The sequence below is a fragment of the Octodon degus genome, unplaced genomic scaffold (assembly GCF_000260255.1).
Source record: "Octodon degus isolate 3935 unplaced genomic scaffold, OctDeg1.0 scaffold00020, whole genome shotgun sequence".
In the NCBI taxonomy this organism is placed as follows: Eukaryota; Metazoa; Chordata; class Mammalia; order Rodentia; family Octodontidae; genus Octodon; species Octodon degus.
The window spans coordinates 12,726,597-12,751,907 of NW_004524596.1; the positions used below are offsets into that span (position 1 = coordinate 12,726,597).

A 25,311-nucleotide genomic window follows, 5' to 3' on the forward strand; every position below is an offset into this window, starting at 1 on the left:
GGCAGGATCACTTGGGCCCAGCAGCTCAAGGCAGCCTGAGCAACACAGCAAGATTCCATCTCAAAAAGAAGTAACTTTTCATACACAAGTGAGCTTCAATAATTGTACAACTGGTTTCTATTAATTTAATGAAAGGAACAGTTAATGCTTAATTGTTTGATCAATTTTGCATGCCTGTATCTGCTAATCTGAACTACTTAGAAAATAACAATATGCAATATAACAACCATTATTAATATCCTAACTTGTTTTGAAATTCTATATATTTATTATTGTTTTACTTTTTATTTTCTTTAAATTACTTGCTGCTATACTAAAGATTTTTAGTCATTTAGGTTGAAAATATTTCTTAAACTGGTAAAGGATACCACATCCCTGCACTATTAAAAAATATAACTTGAAGATTTATTTAATGGGTAAGAATCTACTGAGTTATGCTTTCATGCACTGATTCCTTCAGGATTACTGAGTTTTAATGAAACGTTTACCCCTATTCTAACTACGGATAACTTTCTTCAGGCTTTATCTTTTCTCCAGAGATAAAAATTGCTACTGCCAATGTACTGGTCTTTAAATTTGCCTAGGGCCAGTGAGATAGCTCAGCTGCTCAACTACCTGCCTGGCAAGTGCAAAATCCTGAATTCCATCTCTAGTACAATTTTCATTACTGACTCAATCACTCACTCAAATAAGTAAATTGTGCAAAGTGCACACACTTTTACTGCAACAAAGAACTGGTAAAAACAGGGGGCCTGCTGGTGAGCTCAGGTGTTTTCACCTGCTCATGCAAACGCAGTCAGGTACAGGATACCAGGTTCAATCCCCAGCTCCACCTGCCTTACCAGGCCTGCCCTTCAGGCAGCCTGAGCCACAAAAAAAAAAAAAAAAAAAAAAAAAATCCTTTGGGGCCAGGCATACAGCTCAGTAGCATAAGCGCTTGCCTGACAAGCGCAAGAGCCTGCGTTCAATCCCCGGTTCTGCCCCCTGCCAAAAAAAAGAACGCAAAATGAATCATAACCTTTGAATAATGGTTATCTGATTTTACTAACTAGAATCACTCCTTGAATTACAAAAATGATTTTAGCCAAAAAATTTTATAGAAATATGCACAGGAACATTTGTTTCTATATGGTAGGGTGTGCTAGCATAATCCTATAATCCCAGCACTTGGAAGGCTGAGGAAGGAGGATAACCTGGGCTACAAAGTGAGTTCAAGACTAGCCTGAACCACACAGTGAGACCTGTCTCAAAAAGAAAGCCAAAACAGAAATAGCCATCATTAATGTCTTTTATCCCTTATAGAAGTGGTAATATTTAAATTTGAATATAATTATTATCTGCCTAGGTGCCTACATTTAAGCATAACTAGAAATTACTAAAATAAAAATTAATTTTTCTTACCAGTCTTAGCATCAATAGAAGTCTGAAGAATCTTTACCATGTACCTTAAGCTTTCAGGGCTGTAATTCAGTAATTTTGGCAAATAATAATCAATCACATAAGATTTTTGATCCAAGTTTCCTTCACACAATATATAAAGGAGAGGAGAAACCCAGGTCTCATGCCACTGGTCAATCCAAGTGCTGTCAACAGTGTGGGATTTTAAGTGATTCTTATGATTTTTAAACATGGTTTCCAGGAGGTCACTTGCGTAAGGTACCAATGACTGGTCCCCCATCACCTCTAAGATTTGAGATGGAACAGTATTATCTATTGCCAAAACATGTTCGATTCCTAGGCATTCTACCAAACAGCCGAGGCTTGTGTACTTCCCTTTAATATGCCATTCCAAGTGCAGAAGGGTCTTAGTCAATTCTAAAAAGAAAGGATCAGGGACCACATCTGCCCGTTCCACAGTGAGCTGGTGCATTTGGAGAAGATTTCTGAATATGATTTTGGTCTGGTGTCTGAGTGCATCCAGTGGGTGTTCCCAGTGCGTATAGATATATTCCAAAAGTCTCTTTACAATGCCTGAATTTCCATTCAGACTGTCCTTCAGGGTTGGGGAACTTGATTCAAGGATATGTAGAGCTGAATTTGTCCACAATGCCAAGATTCTAGACAAAAACATTTCTAGCGTCGATTCTTTAATCCTAAAGAAAAATGAACCAGGAGCCATATTTTTATAAACCCACTATAAAAAGAAATTTCAATTCATAACCAGACATTAGAAATACTAACTGCAAAGCATGAACATAAAACCCAATTATTACTAAACTTATAACAAAAAAATTACAAAGCCAAAATAGAACTCAAATTTGCATATAAATCCTTGCACTTTGTAGAAAATAATCCAAAAAGGAACACAGAAATTTGGTGGAGATGAATGAAACAGTCACCGTCACAATGGTGATTTCACGCATATTTTTAACCATGCTGAGGCCCAAGGGTTGAGGACATCTCTCTGAGTGTTTTTTCATTGAATTTTTTTTTTCAGGTTTTGTATTTTTTTTTATTAAGATTTTCAACCTGTAAAAATAATCGACTTGCACCTTGAGGCAGAACAACAACAACAACAACAACAACAACCCAACCCAACTCCAACCAAACCCTCTCCCCTGCCCCATCTTCCTCAGTCTGGCCAAATTTTTGCCAAGTGTCCACCCTACTGGCTTTCCATGGTGTTGGCTGATAGAATGATTGAATGTTCTTTTTAGAATGATGAAAATATCCACAAAGTTGATTATAACAATGGTTAAGGAACTCTGAACATATTGGAAATACAAAAACCTGAATTGCAAATTTTAAAAATATGAAATGGACAGTGCACAAAGTATAACTCCAATATATTAAAAATTCTTTCAGAAGACTATAGGTTTTTTACTATACTTGTCCTCATTATTATCCATTTATCTATAGTTTGATATATTAAATATATGATCGCTTTCAGCCATTATGGCTAAAACACCAAAGAAACACAAAACACAGCTCTGTGAAGCCAAAAGGTCTTATAACAATTGCTGGCTCAGGTTTTTATTAGAAATATGCTTGTAAGTAAACATTTACTTTTCTAAGCTATATTTTCCCAGTTCCACCAATTAGATTTCTTATCTAACAGGCATACACTATGTTGAAGTTCTTTATAAATTCTAAAATACTGTACACATAGGAAAAAATTTGGGGGACAATGTCTTATTATGTGGCTCAGGCTGGCCTTAAACTCGCAGTAATCCTCCTGCCTCAGTCTCCCAAATGCTGGAATTACAGGTATGTGCCACCATGCCTTGATATCAATATAGAAAAGTTTAGTTTCATTTTGCTTGTTAGTTTTGGTGCTAAGGACTGAATCTAGTGTGTACTGAACCCACTAAGCTAAGCTACATACCTCACTCCGAGTTTCCACAGCTTTAAAAAATCTACTACACAGCCTGAGAGTTAAAATTAATTTTAGAGATGTTCATTTCAAGTTAACCTGTACCAACAATTTCTATAGCTCTCTCTCTTTCCTCCTTTATCCCATATTCTCTATCACACTCCCTATGCCTATATCATTTTAATTAGGATTTATTCTAATCACTTTTCATTAAATTATTATGTTGGCTCCAAGCATCTTTTATTTTCATCCATTCATCTATCTATCTATCTATCTATCTATCTCTCTATCTATCTATCCTGGGTATCGAACTCAGAACCTTGAGCTTGCCAGGGAAGCACTGTGTCGCTAAGCTATCTCCCAAGCCCTTAGGCCACCTTTTAAACGTCTTACAAGCAAAACAAAATGTAAGACAGCAAAGTCAGTCACAACTCACTGTGGACTCAAGAAGAACAAAACATGCACAGTATCTAAGAGCAGGGTCTCCCCATGAGGGCTCATGCTGCCATTCTGCCAGTCCAACATCGCAAGTGTCCCCTGACACAGGAATAAGAGAGCTGATGCAGGGATGTCAGCGCAACAAAGGCTCCTGCAGCTGCTCAGCAACCACTCTGGGACCATGGCGCAGTTCACTGAGCGGAGAAGTAAACTGCTAATCTGGAAAAATACAGAAATAACAAATATAAAATCTAAGCTTTTCAAAAGCTATTTCAAAATATAAATCCAAAAATTGGGCCAGCAAGATAGCTCACTGGACTAAGTGCCTGCTTAGGCAAGTGTAGGGACCAGGGTTCAATCCCTGGCACCACAGGCTGTTCCAGCCCCACTCCTGGATGCAGGGAGCCTTTGACCCCAGGTGTGGTGGTGCACCACTGTAATCACAGTGTTGGGGAGGCTCAGACAGGAGGATCACTGCAAGTCCAGCTGCATAGTGAGACCCTGTACCAAACAGATTCAAATAACTGAATTCAAGAATCAAAAAATCTCTTTCCCCTGAAGTATCCTAGGAAAAATAATGGTAATGCAGCCATAAACATTAAATTGCTACACTAATATTAATACTAAAAGGAAAAAGTGGAGGACTGGCCAGATAGCTCAGGCGCAGGGACTGGGGTTCGATGCCTGGGATGCGGTGCCGGTCCTGGCTCCAGAGCGCTCTGAGACAGCGATTGAGACTGAAAACAGAAGGATCACCACGAATCCAATCTGTGCAGTGAGACCCTGTAGACCCTGTACTAAATACGTAATAAATAAATGGAAAAATTTTATATCCAAGTACATAAATTTTTTGCTTATTTGAAAGTATAGTAGAGCACAACACATGCCAGCTGTAGGTGGATGAGCTTACTGCTTTTTTTTTTTTTTTTTTTTTATGTATTTTGTGTGTGTGTGTGGCCAGCTCAGCCCACGAGGGGACGGGGCTGGCTGGCATGTGGTGCTGGGGATTGAACTGTGGTCCCTGTGCTTTGCTAAGCTTAGTTTGTTCTAAGTAGGTGCTTTAAACCACTGAGCCATCTCACCAGCCCCTTACTGCTTTTAGAGGTGATTTGAAAAAATTTTTCAATTTTACCCAGTTACTTTCTGTGAACTCAGAATAGCACACATGTATTTTTTATAATGTTACAACAGTAAAAGGATAAATTTCCAGATAATACAGTAAATGGAAAAAAACTTGTAGTATACATAAAACTGTGATCTAAATTACCAAATTATATCTCCAATATGACTCAATTCACTAAAAAACTGAAGTCAACAATGCTTCCTATCATAACGCATATGATTTGGCTTATTATTACCAAAAAGAATACAGTTATCAGAAACTTATTAGTTTTTATTTCTATACATTAATCACTGCATAATTTTACTCTTACAAATATCTTTTATGATACTGAGAAATGGAATTAAACACTATGAACAACTAAAAGAGTATTTACCCCCAAGATGCCAACAGTAATTATCTTTGAGATAGGCTTTCAGGTGACTGTTATTGTCTTCCTTTTTGGAATTGTCTTTATAGAAGAAAATCATCAAAAACATCCACTGTGCAGAAGAATTTTTTTTTTAATTTTAGAGAAGGGTCTACAGGGTGTTCATCTCACTACTACATGGGACTCATAGTGATCCACCTGTTTATAGCCTCCCAAGAGCTGGGATTACAAGCACACACCACCACACCCAGTCTCAATTGTTGTCTCAGCATGCCCTGGGGGCGGGGCCCAGCATGGCAGGCCTGGGGATTGAACCCCTGGCCCTTGCGCCTGCTTGCAGGTGCTTTAATCCGCTCAGCTACTTGCCGGCCTCAAAAGAAAACTTTAATTCACTTTACAAATATTTTTTACCTGAGGTTCAACTGGTAACACAAAAAAACCAAACTTTTTAAAACACACATCTAATTCTCAAGAAAGTACAATTCTAAAAAGGAGGTGTACTTACCAAGTTAGGAATATTTTCAGATGGTTGGAACATAGTCTTAATAAAAAGAATAACAGCTAATCCAGAAGTACTCTGAATTGTCTGCAATAGCTCATCTATTTGGCAAAAGAGGAGAGAATGTGTGTTAAAGATAGATGCTCCAGTACAGTGCACAAGTAGGTGCCTTGGGGTCAGAGACTCCAGTCTGTGGCTTCCAGCCTGACCACTCCCTAGCTGAGTGGGTCTGGAACATGTTACTGATTAACCTCCCAGGAGCTCAGCTTTCACTACTGTAAAGTGGGAAAATACAATCCTATCTGATAAAAGGTATAAGGCTTACAAGAACAATGAACATGAAGGCTTTCAATGCCAGCACACAGATAGTTAATAAATGTGATTCTGTCCTCTCTTCCCTCTCATCCACTCTTTTCTCTCCATCAACAACTTCTTAACACTCCCATTGGCAATACCACCTATTCCCTCCCCTCCACCAATGCCTCTGAAACCCAGGTCAAAGGCAAGCATTTTTCTTAAAGGGATGTAAAAAAAACTGTATCAGTGCTAATTATAAACTGTTATCACTGGCACTGTACTCAAAGCAAGTAATTTTGACTGGGTATCTCCTTTTTGTCTATCTCTAGCTGCCTGATAATATGGTGATTTATTCAAGCTGGACTAAGAAGTATGAAAGACACCAAGAATTAGCCACTAAACATCCATCCCGCCCTTCATCCCTCATAACGAAGCTGACTATGGGGCAGCCACATGCAAAAGCAAGACGCTTGCTTCCTGAATCTTCTTTACAACCAAAGGCAGTCATGTGATAGGGTTCAGCCAGCCCATGCGCCTTTGTCTTTCCCAATTAAAAGAACACAGACATGATGTCTGGAGCTACGTATAGCAAACATGAGGCAACAAACACAAACGAAAGCCACCATTCTTTTCTTTTTTCTTTTTTGGCAGAACTGGGGATTGAACTCAGACTCTTGCGCTTGCCAGGGAAGCACTTATTCTACTGAGCCATCTCCCTGGCCTGAAAGCCACCATTCTAAACATACCAAACCAGAAAGGCAGGAAGTATTTGGGTCCTGCACTATGCACAGCAATTCTGGGTTACTTGCTGCAGAACTTCTGATTATCTGGGAAGGAAGGGGAAGTATATTTGCTTTCATCTCTGAAGTTTGATTTTCTGTTACAGCTACACATACACAGCTGCTATATAAAGCTTTAAAATCATGGAGACGGCCAGCCAAATAGCTCAGCAGATTAAAGTGCCTGTAAGCAGGTGCACAGGCCAGGGATTCAATCCCCGGGCTTGCTGTGCTGGCCCCGTCCCCGGGGCATGCTGAGACAGCAGTTGAGACTGGGCAGGGTGGTGCGTGTAACTGTAATCCCAGCTCTTTGGATGCTATAAGCAGGCGCATCAGTACGAGTCCGATCTAGTAGTGAGACCCTGAAAACCCTGCAGATCCTTCCTTAAAATTTAAAAAAAAAAAAAAAATCCTGGAGAACACTGTCATCAGCTTTTCAGAAAAGAAACTACCTCCTATTAAAATCATATATTCTCTGTATTTCACAAGTGTTCAGGGTTTTTCTTTGGTTGGTTTTTTTAGAATAACAAATCCTATTTTAATAAAATCAAATATCCTACTCAGGCATCTATAATTTCAGCACTCAAGGAGACCAAGGCAGGAGGACCCCACGTGTTATCCCCGTCTGGGCAATTTAGTCAGACTCTGTCTCAAAATATGAACTAAAAAGGGATGTGGATGTGTATCAGTGTGAAGGCCCTGGAGTCAATCCCCAGTACAAAACAAAAAACAAAAACAAAAAACCTCTGAAAAGGTATCTATGAATTATGTCTAAAAAATAACTTTGATTAATTTGTCTTCCTTTTTTAATGTATTTTAGCACAGGATCTACAGGGTCTCACTCCATAGATCAGACTCATAGTGATTCTCCTGTTCTCAGCCTCCCAAGCATGGGGATTACAGGCCCATGCACCACCGTGCCCAGTTTCAATCAATCTCAACATGCCCCAGGGGCAGGGCTAGCACAGCATGCTGAGAATCGAACCCCAGCTGCTCCACTCCACCTTATCTTCCTTTTTTAATACTAGCTGAGATCCCGGGCAAAAATAAAAATGGAAATAATAACTGAACAATAATTATACTAGGACTATTACTAGTTACTACAGTAAAAAATATAAGATACTATTTTATTTCAATCAGCTTAGCAAAACTAGAGTCAATTACTAGTTACCAAAAAAGTCTAAACTTAACCCACTGAAAATTTGTTAAAACCATATTAAAGAGGGCCTGCCCCTTAGCTCAGTTCTTTAAGTGGCTGCTTCAACAAAGCAGTCAGGCTCAGGTTGCTGTGGTTCGATCCCCACAACTCAAGCCAGCCAAACCTGCCCTGAAGGCATTGAGAGCAAAAAAAAAAAAAAAAAAAAACTATATTAAATTCTGGCTAAGCATGGTGGTACATGCCTGTAATCCCAAACTGATGCAGGAAGGTTGTCACAACTTCAAGGCCAGCCTGGGCTACCTAGTTAAGTTCAAGAACAGCCTAAAGCCAATATTTTGGCCCTACCCTTCTAAGGTCAATTAAGACTGAGGACATATGAGAACTTGTACTGTAACGTCAAGTACCTCGGAAGTGTCCCAGATTTTCTGATGAAGAAGGTTATGGGGCCAAAGAGGAAATTGATCGATGACGTGGAGTGTGCCTAAGGAGAGTCACATGAGAAGACACTCTCTCAGGCTTTCACAGAGAGCACATTGGCCAAGCAATGGCCGTGACTCATCCACATGGCTGCACTGATAAAGGTTCTACAATCTGAGGTACAGGATCTCAGGATAAATCCTGAGGGCATTTCACTGACCTTCTCAAACCAAAAAGCTACAACTCTTGCTGCATAGGTTCTGCTTTACCTTGGTCTTAACCATCCAGTAGAAAAGTATGAAGATGAAATATAGGAAATAAAGCCATGCTGTTATGTTGAGCTGTGGGGGACTCAGGTCAATAATTTCTGACATTGCCAGTTAAACAGAAGACCCAATGCTATTATGGGCTACTGGACTCTTTTAGAATATTTTGCTGAGATTACACACCTATAATATTCAATAACGGAACTTAGAAAAAATGGGGTATACCGATGAATGTCCGTTTTGTATTTGTGTATTCCAAGTGGTTAGGATAGATATATAGTTGCATTCTCTTAATGAGTAGAATGATTTGTTCTAATGGTGTTTGTAAATAGGATCACAAGTCCACTTCTTGTACAGCAATTAACCACTAAGAAGAATATATACAGTGTGTTATTTGTTGAAACTGTACTTCCGATTGGATTTGAAACTGTCTCATTGCTGTTTATCAAAAAAACTTTGAAAAAAAAAAAAAAAAAAAAGAACAGCCTAGACTATGCAGCAAAGCCCTGTCGGAAAACATTAACTAAATTTAACAAAACTATATTAAATTTATATATATTTACCATGTAGAATTAGAGATAAAAAGGGAAAGGATAATTTAATTTTTATGGAAGTAATATCTTAGGTATCCTTTTTGTTAATACAACAAAAATAGATATAAAAGATCCAAAACTTACAGGTTAATAAATTATACAAGTTGATAACTCCTAGACTCACCATCCCCAACAGAGAACTTGGCCCCCAGCTCTGAAGGTTAATCCATGTGCAACCCCTTCCCAAACACTCCTTACTCCCAGTGAGCACCACCCAGACTTCCAGAATAACAACTTCCTTATAGTTTCCATTAGTTTTATCAATTAAATGTGCACTTCTAAACACTAGAGTTGTTTTGATTTGTTTAAGTATCTTTTAGATGCCACTAAAGGATAAAAGGGACAAAATGCCCTTTGTCCCTTTTCACTGCAGTCTCTCTGAACACTGGCCATCTGACCTATGGAGCATCCCATAATCTAGACTCCTGATGCAATTCAACATTCCTCTGTATTCCTCTGCCTTCTATAATTCCTGCAAACTGAAAGCCAGGAGCCTTCTCACATGTGATCCCTTTGATATTTGCTGCAATACTCAAACAGGCACACATGTGTTTCTCCTGTTCCTGCAAGTTACCAATTGTTAACTTGTAATGCTGCCTATATCCAATCACAAAGGGTTACAAAATGGGGATACTGGGCTAGGGAAATAGCTCGGTGGTCTAAGTGCCTGCCTGGGAAGCTCAAGGACTGAGTTCAGTTCCCAGTGCCACATGCCACGCCAGCCCCAGAACCCTGGGCTCACGCTGTGCCAGCCACCAAAACCAAGCATTTTGGCGCAAGCCTATAATCCCAGGGCTGGGGAGGCTGAGCCAGGAGGATCACTATGAGTCCGAGCTGTGTAGTGAGACCCTGTACCAAATAAATAAAAAGATTTTTTAAATTTTTTCTAAAAATGGTTATGTATCACTTGATTTCAATTAATTAGAGAAATTTCCCTGTATCTATTTGTGTTTTTGTTTTTGGGTTTTTTTCCCCCCTCTAGTACCAGGGATTGAACTCAGGACCTTATTCTACTGAGCTATCTCCCTGGCCCTATTTGGTTTCTTGATGGTACAGTTCATACAGACAAAAGTTACATATGAGATATAAAAAGAGTATGACCAGGCTCACAATCAGTTGTCATTATCTGAAGATAACATGAGTTGTTATGGAAAAATATGAGAGCTACATTTTCCAAACCTCCTCTCTGAATATGGAGATTTCTTTGAAACAATTTTCTTTTGCTACTTAAGTCTATGGTTTTCAGCACTAAGAATTCATGGGTTCTTTTCTATGATCAAAACACATAACACACGCACAAACTTAGAAAAGTCCTTCAACATTACCCCTTGCTAAACTAGTACGTTTGAAAGAAAAGGATTAAAGCCATGCAATCCACAAACTTTCTCCACTTTTTAAGAAGCTGAGAAAGAGGAAGTTTAAAACTCAGATAAATACACTTCATATCTTTACTAGGGAAAGCTGATTAATACTCAACATAACCATCAGACACTTACCATCACTTAAAAAGTTGGTGAAAACGCCCAGCAAGTCACACATACTTTGCCATATGGGAGAACCAGAAGCCTTCCAAAGATTTTCCTGGAAATCTTGTACTTTCTGTACTAATGTCATTGAAACTCTAATGCCTACCAACAAGTCATTCATCAATTGTGTTTGAACAATATGATTTCCAGCAAACTTTCTACAAAAAAAAATATCATTACAAAAGAAAATTCAAATGAAAGTGTCATCATTCCTAACGCTCTCCAAAATAAGCACATTCCTCAACCAAATCACCAAAATCAATTTTAGATTACATTGGACATTTATGCCTCTACCATTTGCATAAATAGTTCAATAACACAGACATTATCACAAACTTCCAACACTCTCAACAGGTCTATCATTCTTATCAGATAATAACCTCACTCTCACTTGTTATTTTAGATTGAATCAGAAATTCAGAAAAGAGGGGAGGGAGGGGCATGGCAGTGCAGAGGAGGGGAGAATGAATAACGCCATTTACACACTTGAACATTCCCTCAATTCTAACACTTTTTTCACATGGCTACCCGATCCTTTTCTCTCTCTCTCTCTCTCTTTTTTTTTTTTTTTTTTTTTGCGGTACCAGGGATTGAACTGAGGACCCTGTACTTGCCAGGCAGGTGCTTATTCTACTGAGCTATCTCCCCAGCCCCACACACGGCTACCAACATGCCACACTCTGACGTTTTCTCACAATCACTTCTTCCCAGAGAACTCAGGGCCCCAAACATGTCGAACAGCTGCTCTACCACTGGGCTACGCCCTTAGCCCTCCCTAGCCTCTTTACATCAGAGCCCTGCAGAACTCAGTTTTTAGCCTTATTCCTTTCACCATTAATTCTCTCCCTAATGCTAAGCTTATCTAATTCACAATGCTAATCATTTCTGAATTTTTACCTTCAACTCGGACATCATAAACCCAGATTTGGACATCTAACTTGCTATTCAATATCATTTCAATGTCTAACAGATACTTCTCTTAATTTATGTTCAACTCCACAACTATTCCCCCTGCTGGAGTCTCTGCCTACAAAAAGCATTACAATCACCCCTACCTCCTGTCCTCTTCATCTCATCTGTCAGAACGGTCTATTGGCTCTAGCTTCAAAATGTAACTGCAATCAGACCACCTTCACTGCTACCATCTAGCCTGAGGACTTTCATCTCTAATCTAGATTACTACAATAGTTTCAAACTGGTCTCCCAGTTTTACTCTGGCATTTCCCAGTCTATTTTTCAAAGAGGAGAACACAGACTGATCCTATTACTAAAACACAATTCATAAAAAACACTTTGGGAGTTCCTTAAAATATCAAACATAGGGCTGGGGATATAGCTCAGTGGCACAGGCCTGTCTGGCAAATGCAAAGTCCTGAGTTCAATCCTTGGTACCAAAAATAAATAAATAAATAAATAAATATAGGATTATCGAATATAAACAAAACCTGCAGTCAATCCCATTATTATGGCTTAGACATAGAAGGTCCCCCCAAAGCCTTGTTCAAAGTCGGGGCCTTTGGAAGGTGACTGGGTCACTGGACCTGATACTCATGAGTAGACTGATCCACTGATGAGCTCAGTAAACGTGCTATGAGCAGGCAGGGCCTGGTTGAAAGAGACATGCTGCTGGGGGACGCCTCTGGAAGCGGTCCTCCCCTCACTCTCAGCTTCCTGGCTGCCATGATGTTTGCAGCCTACCTCCACCAAGGCCTTCTGCCTTGCTGTTTCTGCCCTGAAGCCAGCTGACCAGGGACTAAGTACTTGAAACCAAGAGCCAAATTAAACCCTCCTCTTTGAAGCTGCAGTTGCTGGGCCTTGGGTCCCAGTGACAGGAAAGCTGACTGACACATCCAATCAGACCTCAGTGCTGTATACTGAAGTACAAATACCTCACCCAAGGCCATTAGACTTCTTCTATTTTTTTTTAAATCTTTTATTTCTTTATTAGTACAGGGTCTCACTATGCAGCTGAAACACGTAGTGATCCTTCTGTCTCAGCACCCCCAGCACTGGGATTACAGGTGTGCGCCACCACACCTGGTTTTGCGGCCAGCATGGCCCACCTTAGGACTCCAACAGGTCCTCATGCTTGCCAGGAAGGCGCTTAGTCTGCTGAGCTATCTCCCCAGCCCTGGCCACTATACCTCTGAGGAAAATTTCTAATTGAAAATGTAGAGACCAAACCCAGAATACATGGGGAAAGCAACTTACAAGAAACAGAAACTACGGAAAGATGGTAAAACTTTAAGTGAACAAACAAACAAAAATCAAGTAACATTATTATCTTCAGAGCGGCAGCAGAGGAAACAGCACCCATGAAATAAAACAGGATTCTAAGGAGAAGAAATACTAATTCTCAGGATAACTTACTTGACCTATTAAAAATACTAGCAAATAAACAGAAAATAAACTTAAATAATTACATTTAATATTAATCAAGAAGGGCAGAAATCACACAGCAAACAACACAACCTGAGGCCTTCTTGAAAATTTACTTTATACAGAGACCAGGGATACCTGCAAGTGTGCACTTACACACACAAGGAGCATGCAAACACTCAGCACTCACCTATTTTCTTCCAGGGTTTCAGTTAAACTCCTCCACAGAAAATGAAGCACTTAAAAAAAAAAGAATACAGTGACAAGTCACAACTTAAAACTGTGAGCTTTAACTATGATACCAGAAAATATTTTAAGTCAGTTACTTCAAATGATTATCATAACACACAACTGAAATTATGAGGAGCGTGGTGTACTTTAGGTACCTGTAGTACTCTACTCACTGCCAAGAAACTTAACAAGACAGTTCCAAAAGGCCTCACACAAGCAGGAACTGCTTGTAAAACAAAGTAAAATAAAAGGACTTACCATTTTTAAGCAGATTACTAACACTTGCTCTACCTACAAGGGAAAAAAAAAAAAAATACCAGTAGGGAGGTTCACTAAAATAAACAACACTTAATGACAATGATGTAATAACAATATTAGAAAACACACTAGAAATATATTGGCTTACCTAAGCTAAAATTGTCCATACAGCAAGATATATTGTCAACTACTTTCCTGTAAGAGTACAGATCAGTAGTATTCAACTCTTCTTCAAGATGAGAGGTAAAACTGTGTATAGCCTCAGTTTGAAAAGATTCAGGTAAGCCATTTAGTGAGCTATAAAAAAGAATGAAATATTAAAAACCTAAAAACTCTGTACCACCAGGATATGTGAGGAAGGTGAATCAGACAAATTCATGAATATTGAATTAAATCTTCATCATTACAACCTCACGCCATCCTCATGGGAATTAGTGGTCTGTCCTTTCTCATCTGGTCTTCCTGATTCATCCTGCTTCCCTCTTAACTCCCATCTATACTCAATATAACAGTCAGAGGGATAATACTACAACACTATGTCAGTCTTCTCTCAGTGTCCAAGTGGGACTGATTCCAGAAACCCCACAGATACCAAACTCCAGGGACAGTGAAATCTCCTATTACAACCTGTGCACATCCTGCTGTACTCTTTAGATCACCCCTAGGTTACTTCCAATACCTCATATAACATAAATGTAATGTAAGCACTGTATTTTTAGGAAATAACAAGGAAAACAAGTCTGCACATAACCATTCAGATGCAATTTTTCAAATATTTTTGACACATGGTTGGATGAAGGCAGAACTCATGGATATGGAGACCAACCATCTGCCTAAAAGCCACCAACAACTTCAACATAAGTGCACACCAACAAATACAGTTTACAGTGACTGAAAGACCTTCTGACATCTCCCCTTTAGTACTGATCTAGATCACTTAACCAAGTCCTTCCCCTATGAGAGTATCTCCTTCCCTCAGAATGCTTCCCTCAAATACCCATCAACCACTGCCTCAGACTTTGTAGGTCAATCTCAAACAAAATGCCCTCATTTCCTGAGTGCAGCATATATGAAGGGACCACCATATTTCACATTAACAGCCCACCCATTCTTGGTGCTCTTTTTCTCCTTTCTGCTTTCTTCTCCTCCATAACTCTCATACAAGCTAATATCCTGTATATGTTATTTATGTTATCTATTTTCTGTCTTCTGGAACACAAGCCCACTCTAAACCATTTTATTCATTAATATTCCCAACCCTTACAAGAATATTTGAAACAGAGTGGGCAGACAATAAAAAAATTAAATGGATAACTTACTTATATAAATTTTACCTTAATTAATCTAAACCAAAACTAACTGGCTTTTTAAAAATTTGAACAGTTTAAATCTTTTCTGGAAAAAAATTCAAAAGTTAGAATATTCTAAAAAAGAAGAATCAGTAGAAAACTAATTTACTCCATTAAGTAATTAAACCATATTATCAAACACGAGTAAATGATGTAGTGAGTGGCCAATATATCAAAAAGTCTAAAATCTGTCAATTCCATGTTTACACTGGAACAAATAACACCGGTGACACTCTATAAATATGTGTAGAAAAACAGACTATTAACAGTCTGGGGTTAAGTGACCCCTATATCATTACTCTATTACACTCAAAACTGAATTCCAGATGGATTTAAAAGTACAACAACAACAAAATTATAAGACAAGAAATAGTTTTGTGGGGTTTTTTTGTTTTTTTGCGGAACCAGGGATTGAACTCAGGCTCTTGAGCTTGCCAGGGAAGCGCTTAGTCCACTGAGCCATCTCCCCGGCCCCAGGAAATAGTTTTAAATTAAGTTTGCACTAAAGAAACCACACCAAAGGCATGAAATTCAGAAATCTATACAAAGAAAATTATCAAAATTGATAAGAAAACTTTTATTAAGATACCATCAATTAATCTAAAGTAAGAAAATAAAGGAATAATTTTACATACATTCTATGCAAAAAATTCTTGTAAGTCAAAAAAAAAAAAATACTAGCAAGAAAATATACAAAGGCTATGTAATGATTAGGACAGTCAAACTCTGCACATCAAAAATGTTCACTCCAGCCAGATATGATAGTGCACACATAATCCTAGCAGCACTCAGTAAACTGAGGCAGAAGTGTTGCTGCAAATTTCAGGCCAGCCTGGGCTACACAGAGTTCAAGGCCAGCCTAAACTGCATAGTGAGATCCTGTCTCAAAAACAAACAACAAAAAAGTTCATTCTTACCAGTAATCTAGGAAATGCAAATTGTAACAAGACAGAAATTCACATCTTTAGATTCTAAAATATTTAAACATGATATTAGTTGGGTAAGATGGTGCATGCCTAGAACGCAGGCACTATGGGAAACCGAGGCAGGAGGAATGCAAATTTAATCCAAGCCTGGGCAACTGAGCAGCAAAGCAAGACCTTACCTCAAAGATTAAAAACAAAAACCTGGGGATGTAGGTAAGTGTGAAGGCCCTGGGCTCAATCCCCAGGACCACAAAAAGAAAAGAAAGGATGGAGGGAGGGGAGAAGGAATTAGCCAGTGCTACAAAGATCCTTTTAAAAAAGGATAATATACAGCTAGTAGAGGTATAAACTGGAATAGCTTTGGGGAAATACAATTTAACAATATGTATAAAAATTAGTATGATTTCTGTTCCTACTTCAATGAACTCTTTCACATTAAAACACATATAGAATTACACATATAATTAAGATAACTATTTCAGCACTATTAAGTATAAAAAAATTTAAAACTACCAATGGGAAAATGATTAAACAAACCACTTAAGATACACTATAATATATATTCTGGTATACCCATAAGATGAAATATTGAAACCTCTAAGAAAAAACTATTGGTAAAAATGTAAAATGTTACATTATGGAAACAGAATAGCAGTTCTTTAAAAAGTTAAAAACAGAATTACCACACAATCTAGCAATCCCATATCTGTGAATACATCCAAAGAGGTGAAAGCATGATCTCAAATATTTGCACACTTTTATGATAATAGCAATCACAACAGCCAAGAGGTAGAAAGAACCCAAGTGCCCCTCAGTGGAGAATAAATGAGAGTGGTATACAGACACACAGTGAAGTATTACTTAACCTTATAAAGGAAAGAAATTCTGTCACATGCTAGAACAAGAATTCATCTTGAAGATGCTATATTTAATGAAACACAAAGACAAATATTTGTCTTTTTTTTTTTTTTTTTTTTTTTTTTTTTTGGTGGAACCAGGGGTTGAACTCAGGCCTTTGCACTTGCCAGGCAAGCACTTACTCTACTGAGCTAACTCCCCGGCCTCAATATTTGACTTCTATTACTAAAGTAATTTTTTTTTCCTGGTCCTGGAGGTTGAACTCAGAGCCTTCATGATGATCTATTTCCTTTTTTTTTTGGAGAAAGGCTCTCAATAAGGCACTAAATTACCTGAGCTGGGATCATACTGTGATCCTCCTGCCTCAGCCTCCCAGAGTGCTTGGATTACTACAGATATGCAACAGGGGATAAAATGCCAAAGGCTAGGGAAGGAGAAAATGGGGAGCTGTTTAATGAGTGTGGAGTTTCAGTATTATAACATGAAAGGTTCTAGACACCAACTGTAAAATAAAATAAATGCACTTAACACTACAGAACTATATACTTAGGAAGGAAAATTTTAAGTTTTGGGGTTTTGCTTCAGTTTTTTAAAAGGACTATACTAACATGAAACTATCTCTAAGATGTTCTTAGCCACAGAGCATTATGTAGCATGGTACATTATATGTATAGAAACATACCACATTTATTTTATTTATAAATATATAACTTATGCTAAGCCAAAGAAAAGGTTAAGAATGAAAGATCCCCCAAATGTTGTGACAACCCTTTCAGGAAAATGAGAAAGGCCAAAATGGTGAAATACATGCCGACCATTTGGTGCCCTTCAACACTGCTTGAAACTTTTGCATCAACTATGTATTCTTGTATTACATGTGTCAGAACAGCTGGCAGAAATAGAGAAAAAAGTACCAACATGACAAATTTAACAAAAGGGAATTAGTAAAATTATGGCTCACAGATCAAAGCCCACAGAGCCTACTTTTTAAGGTCTGTGAGCCAAGAAGACTTTACATGTCTAAAGAAGTGGGTGGGTGGGTGGGTGGGTGGGTGGATAGATAGATGGATAAACAAAGAAGAAACTGTAGAAAGGAAATTCTTAAGGATACATCGGGGCTGGTGAGATGGCTCAGTGGTCTAAAGCACCTACTTAGAACAAGCTTAGCAAAGCACAGGGACCGAGGTTCGATCCCCCAGCACCACATGCCAGCCAGCCCCGCCCCCTGGTGGGCTGAGCTGGCCACACACACACACACACACACACACACACAAATAAATAAAATTTAAAAAAAAAAAGGATATATCTCAGTTCAGTTTTAACAAAACAGGACCGGAGCCTGGGTTAGTTTTTCTAACACCTGACTTTCCCTCCTTATTATGCTTACCTTGCCAGTACTTTCTTCAAGGGATTCTTCAGACTCAGAGAATAATAAATGCCTGCTAAAATGTCCAAACAGCTCTGAATAGCTGGATCACACACACCATTTGTATCTGCCTTCTCCAGTAAAGGAACAATCTATAATTCAAAAATATTCAAAGTAATGTTTTCTAATATCAAGTACAGTAAAGTAACAAGGTTATAGTTACAAATACTCTTAAGTCTCACTTATACAGTGAAATGTTTCCATACTACATTAAGGATCCTGTTAAATATCTATTTCATTTCTTATTAAACTTTTTAATCCATGTCACTGCCTCTCTCCTTACCTTTCACACTTAACTCCACTGAGAAACACAGACCTAGTATTAGCTTAAGGTATAGAAAAATTGGTGGCAGTCTTTAAAAATTGGTGGCAATTGCTTTATCAAAAAATATTATGAAAGCTCAAATGATAAATCTAAATTGTGAAATACCAACAAGGTCAATCTTTATATTTTAAATTAACTTTTAAATTGCCTGCTAAAGAGTTGTGAGGGTTTAAATTAATAGAAATAACTAAAAAATTTATTTCCACAAAAAATGCATAATTATTTCCTATCCTATCGATTTACTGTTCTAATTATGGTGGAAGCTTAAATATGGCTTTTATTAAGGCTTTAAGTAAAAAGCTATTCCACAATGAATTAAGGAAAAACTTAATTTTTTGGTGATTATTTATTTATTTTTGAGACAGGGTCTTGCTCTGTAATTCAAGATGGCCTTGAACTCACTATGTAGCCTAGGCTGGCCTCAAACTTAAAGTAATCCTCCTGTCTCAGCCTCCCAGTGCTAGGATTACAGGCATGTACCACCATAACTGGCTCAGTTAATTTTAAAAATCCACAATAACCTAATAATCTTCAAGATTTACCAGTGAACACTTCAGCCTTACCTGTTTAATATAATGGATTTGTGATACTCCATCCTTGAGTTGTACACAATGTAACAGCAAAGAAGCTAAATTCTTCCCTTCCACATCAGCAAAACCTATATAACACACATATATACACACAAAAAAAATCCATATACTTAACAATATATAGATACAAGTTTAACTTGATTATGCAGTCTACATAATTTTTTAAATTATGAAACAAAAGTCTTAGATGGAAACAACTATTTGACATCCAAAATTGAATGAAATACGGGGGCCCAGCCCTAGCTCAGTTCTTTAAGTGGCTGCTTCCACAATGCTGGCAGCCTCAGTTTGCTGTAGTTCGATCCCCACAACACTCAAGCCATGCAAAAGTGCCCTGAAGGCATTCAAGGAGCAAAACAAAAAAAAAAAAAAAAAAAAAATTGAATGAAATATCAAAAAATTAAATAAAGCTTGAACACTGTGTACTCTTGGTCCCAGAGATTAAAATACCCTGCTTATAAACTGGAAAATATATTAAGTGGTTTAATACAAATAAATACATTTACATATTTATATATTTAATACATATAATTTGTGTTTATAATATTAATATAAATGTTTATTAATATGGCTATATTAATACATTAAATATATTACATGCCTGTAATCCCAGCACTTGGAGGCTGAGACAGGAGAATCACTGTGAGTTTGAGGCCAACCTGGGCTACACAAAGTATTCAAGGCCTGCCTGAATTACAGAGCAAGTAAAGCCAGAAATCACCTACATCTCAAAGTTTCGAGGTCCTGCTGATGAACAGTCAATGCAGCAACTTGAATTTCTCTCTTCTTCTTTACACCCATTTTAAACAAAATTAGCAGCAGTCACTGCAAGAAAATAAAGTTTAATGCATTATCATGTGAGGGTTTCTCAACCTCAACACCACTGACATGCTGGGCCAGATAAGCCTCTATTGTGCAGTGTTGTCCTGTTCTCTGCAGGACGCTTACAGCCTTTCTTGCCACTGTGCACTACATGCAACAAGCACTCTCCCATAAATTGTGACAACCAAAAATGCTCCCCAACATTATTTTGTGTAGTAAAACTGCCCTAGGTTGAGAATCACTGATCTAAGGATTTGAACCTTGAAAAAAAACTTTTCATAAGGTCAAGAAAAGTTATCGTCTAAAGTTACTTTTACCTATTATGACACATCTTGGTTTGTTTGGGTTTTTTGGTACAGGGAATCGAACTCAGGATCTTGCACTTGCTAGGCATGCACTTATGCCACTAAGCTATATCCCTGGCCCTATGACATATCTTTGTATTTTAAAATACAAAGATAATCTTCATCTTAGCAAAAACTAACAAAATCAACATTTTTCAAAAAATATATTGAGTCAAACTAATCTCAGAGGCTTGTCAGATGGACAGATTAGGAGGTGCTACTCTATCTTGCTTTTAACAAAATATAAAGGAAATTTTTTTCATTTCCATTTATGTATTTTTTTTAATGTATTCAGTAAAGGGTCTCACTACCCAGATCAGACTCATGTGATCCTCTTGTTTTCAGCCTCCCAAGTGCTGGGATTATAGGCATAACAACCACACCCAGACTCAGTCAATGGCTCAGTGCGCCCAGGGATCAAACCCTGGTCCCTGGAACCCTGGTCCCTGCTCTTGCCAAAGCAGGTGCTTAGTCTGCTGAGCTATCTCACTGGCCTTATAAGGGACAGTTTTTGTGAGGCTGCTTGTAGTGAACAAATCAATGGCTTCATAATGTCTTAAAAAACCTTCAAAGCCTACACAATAATAATTCCACGTCATCTGGAAAGAAGTCACTAGAGAAACACCACAAGGCTTTTGCCATGTAGTTAGCATTTTTAGCAGTGTTTACAGTGTAAACATCAGAGCACATTAAATAACGCACTTAGACATAAAACTGGGAGGACATGCTGAAGGATGGAATCAACTCAGTGAAGTAGAAAAATAAGCAACATGAAGTCTACCAAGATGAAATAGAAATGTCAAATGTTACACTTAAATTAGAAACACACGAATACACATAGACATGGAGAAATACAGGACAAGGTTCCAGAAGGAAGCAAAACGACTTCAAACAGCTCAGAATGTCAGCCAACAGCACAAGTGGCTGCTAAAAGCCACAGGAGAAGCCGGCCAGCAGAGCAGGGATGCAAGGATGGATGCACACCCGAAGGAGCCTCAACAATGTACCTTACCAGGGACAACCAGGCCTGTGCGGGGTCTGAAGTCATGCATTCAGGAAACTGAACAGTTAAACCAAAAGTGTTTAGCCTGGAAAAAAGACAGGACATGTCCCTTAAACAGTTACTGGGTACTTTACAGAAAAGGCTCAGTAGAAGTCAGAGCAAACTTCACAGTGACACATGTCAGCTCATATTAAAGAACTCTGTGGGCCAACAATGGAATGAGTCACCTGTAAATAACATTTCCAACAGGGGACTATCCAAGCAGGTGACTGAACACACACATCTCCTGGTCACCTGCTCCAGCCTCCTAAATGCTTCCCTTATTTCTACCCTTGTCTCTGAAGAGTCCATTCTCTTCCACCTTTTCAGTGTTTTAAAAGTATCACTAACACTTTTTACTTTCTGCGTAAAACTTTCCAAGGGCTTCTAGTTACACCTTCATAAAATCCAAAATTGATGCTCTGGCATTCAAAACCCTAATCTGGCCCTGGCTTTCTCTGTAATTCATATCAACCCCTCAAAACACACACACACACACACACAGAGCCACACTCTCAACCCTCAATCTACCCTCTACCTGCATAAGACCCTTCCCACTTCCTGATGCTCTTACTCCCATCTACCAGGGTTTACACTTCTCAGTCTGCCCAGGACTGCTCCCTCTGCCACATCTAAGCAAGGCCCACCCTGCCATCATTCAATTTCTACCCAGATACCACCTCCTAAGAGAAGCCTTTTGTGACCACCACTCAGAGGCACACGCACACAATCCCTTTAAAGCACCCTCACTAACTGAAATTATTCTAATCTGTACTCTTATATATTGTCTTTCTCTTCTAGCAGTAAACTTCATAAAGGCAGCAACCTTGTTTTGTTCAGTGTTTTTAATTCTCAGTTCCTAAACAGCACCTGGAAGATGACAGGTGCTTAAAAATTTTTGGTGACTAAATAAATGAATTAGCAAACATTTGCCAGAAAGCTGTGAAAGTGATACAGGCTTTAAATGGGGGGAGGGTTAGCCGCCTGGTATCTAAAGTACATTCTATAGCTAACGGACAGAACTACCTGACACTAAAGAATGTATTGTCCGGTTGGATGTAAGAAATCAATACAGGAATGTCAGGTGAGCAACCCTTAAGCCAAAAATAGTAATCAAAATGGACGTAGCTAGAAAGTCAAGTGACATGATTAGATTTGGGAGATAATGAAGGTTCCCTTCCCAGGAGAGTGACCCGTGAGAAGGAAGGGACTGAGGAAGGTAAGTGGCAAAACAACTCTCTGTGTACAGTGCAGGAGAACGTTTCTGCAGCCTTCAAGACTACACAAAAATAGACTCGGCAGTCACGCGTGCTCAGATGAACCCTAAACGTGTGGGGTTCTACCCCAAGTACGGAAAATCCGGTCCCTAACGTCCTGACGAAGCGGCCGTAAGTGGCCAGCACCTTCATTCCTCCTGCGGCTTCCCTCCCACCTACATATTTCTGAGTCCCACAAACATTCTCTGGGCGAGTTCCAACCACGTGGAGTTCAAATGACAGGTGAAAAACGAGTGGTTAAAGGGCAGTCTCCATGGAGACCTAAGCGACCGGAAATCAGAGTCACAGCCGCAAGGCGACACTGAACTAACTGGCGAGGCTCTACATCCGGCCCTAGCAAGCCCGCGCGGCCGCGCCCGGAGAGTCCCGCGCTGTGTGGGTCTGGCAGGCAGAGTGCCTGTGAGCCAAACCTCGCGGCCGTGGGTGTCTCGAGCAGAGTCGCGGCTATCTGGGCGAGTCCTGGAAGCTGGTACAGTCTACGGCGTCTCCACGGCTCACAACGTGGTCAGAGGTTGACCACAGGGTTGGGGTGAAGGGAGGCGGGCTCGGGACCCGGAAGAGGAAACATCGCGGGAACAGACCGAGTACGGTTCCGCCAATTAAGAGGCTGGCGTCGTGACGTCACGAGACTGGCACGGGGGCGGGGTTAGTCAGACAGCTCCTGCGGGCAGTGTAGTCCCGCAAGGTGTTGTACCCACTGATTGATGGCCAACTGTTGCCGCCTTGTCTCCTTCCTCTGGGCATCCTTAGCTGTGGACTTCCCAGCCCTGGATGACTGGGAAACACCTTTGCGTGCCAACATTGCACGCCTTTATTCATTTATCATTATGCAATGCCGAGACCTGGCGAAAAAATACCCTACTTTCCGAGCCTGGAACCGGGTCCCAGAGACTTTAGAAGCAGGGTTTGAACCGAAGCCTAGAGAGCTTGAGCGAAAATGTGAAGCACTCGAGTAAACTTAACGTATAGCAAAGTGCGTTTACTCGTTCGGTAACTAGTTAATGAACTGTGCAGGGTGTTGCCTCGCCTTGAAAGTTGCACCTAAAGGATACATATCGCAGCTCCTATAGATTGCTGCACCACTCGATGCTTTTATAAAAAAGTGAAAATTACTCAGAGACTGAGCTGGGAGCTGGAAAGAGATGAGAGCAGGATATCCGTATGATGCTCTCTTGAACATTGATTGAGGAAATAAAAACATTCCCGGAACTTGACTTTTTAATTGGATTGATGACTTTAAGCTTTTAAGCTTTTAATCTTTAATTACTACTTTTCTGAACTTTATATCACCTTTCTCTATTTTCTTTGTAGTTTTCCACACGTGTGTGTCTCACTATTCAGGACCTTGTTTGATTTTAAGCGTTGTTTATGGGATGGTATATGTATTCTCCAATAATTCACTGCTTACAGCATTCCTTTTGGGATCACATAAAAGCAGGTGGAAGCAGTTGTCTTGTTCACTGTTATATAGTATTCCATCGCATAATAATAGGGTACTATGTTTACATAGGCAATCTAGTACCTCTGTTGGATTATTTTCATCTATTCCTCTTAATAATGCTGCTGTGAATTATTGTATGCGTGTCAATCAGTTGAGTGTGTACAGAACTTCGGCTACGACAATATTTTCTTTTTTTTAATGTATTTGGTACAGGGTCTCACTACACAGCTCGGACTCATAGTGATCCTCCTGTTTTCAGCCTCCCTAACGCTGGGGTTCCAGGCGTGCACCACCACACCCAGTCTCATTGGCCGGCTCGGGGCCCCTGGAGATGGGGCTGGTGCAGCCTGTGGGGCCAGGAATCGAGCCCCAGCCTCTGTGCTTGCCTAAGCAGGCGCTTAGTCTGCTGAACTGTCTCGCCAGCCCTGACAATATCCTCTAATAATTTTGTGACTGAGACTAATAGTAAGAAATACATGGTATTCGGAAACCCAGAACATATAAGTGCCCACACATTTTTTACTGAAACAGTGTCTTACAATATTTTTTACGCTTCAGGTACACTGAGATTTTCGTTCTTTTTAATTATGATAATATATACATTACAAACTTTAGCATTTCGACCCTTCTAAGTGTTTGTGTTATTTATATCTTACTGAAATAATTATATAACCCCCAGTGGATCCTAGCTTTTCTTTTTTTTCCATTCTGACCAAATTATTATTATTATTCTTATTATTATTACTTTTTTGGCGGAACCAGGGATTGAACTTAGGCCCTTGCACTTGCCAGACAAGCACTGATTCTACTGAACCATCTCCCCACCCCCCCAAATTATTTGAAAGTAAAGAGCAGACATTATAACTTACCCTACACTATTGGAGATCTTAGAAGAAAAAATCATAAACATATTAAGAGGTAATAAGCGCTGTGGAAAAAACCATAGGAAACAGAAAATGAGTGTGTGGAGAAGATTTGCTGCCCTTTTAAATAGATAGTCAAGTTGGCATCATTGAGTGGAAATTGCAAGAACTGGAGATTCCTAAAGGGGGATCCATGGAGAGAACATCTGGGGCTAAGTCCTGAGACAGGAGTTTGCCTGCTGGACAAACAGTAAGGGGCCAGGATGGGCCAAGCCAAGTGAGCAAAAGGGTAAACAGTAAAGAATGAGATGAGGATTCAGATCATGGGAGGCCTTCAACTTTAACTGTCGCCATTAAATGAAATGAGAAGTCATTCTGAGCAGAGAAGTAAAGGGATCTAACT

At 39.3% G+C, this 25,311-nt stretch overlaps 1 protein-coding gene across 2 annotated transcripts in view; it reads right to left on the reverse strand.

The window, feature by feature from the left end:
• The window catches only part of Thada (THADA, armadillo repeat containing), a 384,981-nt gene extending 361,868 nt beyond the window's left edge, over nt 1-23,113 (reverse strand). Inside the window, exons 1-11 of one of the 2 annotated variants that reach the window (XM_023711247.1) lie at nt 23,015-23,113; nt 19,845-19,944; nt 19,093-19,187; nt 18,166-18,296; nt 13,794-13,942; nt 13,646-13,678; nt 13,347-13,395; nt 10,748-10,935; nt 5,747-5,841; nt 3,750-3,970; nt 1,402-2,093 (exon numbers count right to left, since the gene is read on the reverse strand). In XM_023711247.1, coding sequence (XP_023567015.1) covers nt 1,402-2,093; nt 3,750-3,970; nt 5,747-5,841; nt 10,748-10,935; nt 13,347-13,395; nt 13,646-13,678; nt 13,794-13,942; nt 18,166-18,296; nt 19,093-19,187; nt 19,845-19,920 — 1,729 coding nt within the window. In that variant the 5' untranslated portion in view covers nt 19,921-19,944; nt 23,015-23,113. Of the gene's footprint in view, nt 1-1,401; nt 2,094-3,749; nt 3,971-5,746; nt 5,842-10,747; nt 10,936-13,346; nt 13,396-13,645; nt 13,679-13,793; nt 13,943-18,165; nt 18,297-19,092; nt 19,188-19,844; nt 19,945-23,014 lie in introns of those variants that run through there. The other variant, XM_023711248.1, reaches the window with a different exon arrangement.
• Between the last annotated feature and the right edge of the window lie 2,198 nt (nt 23,114-25,311).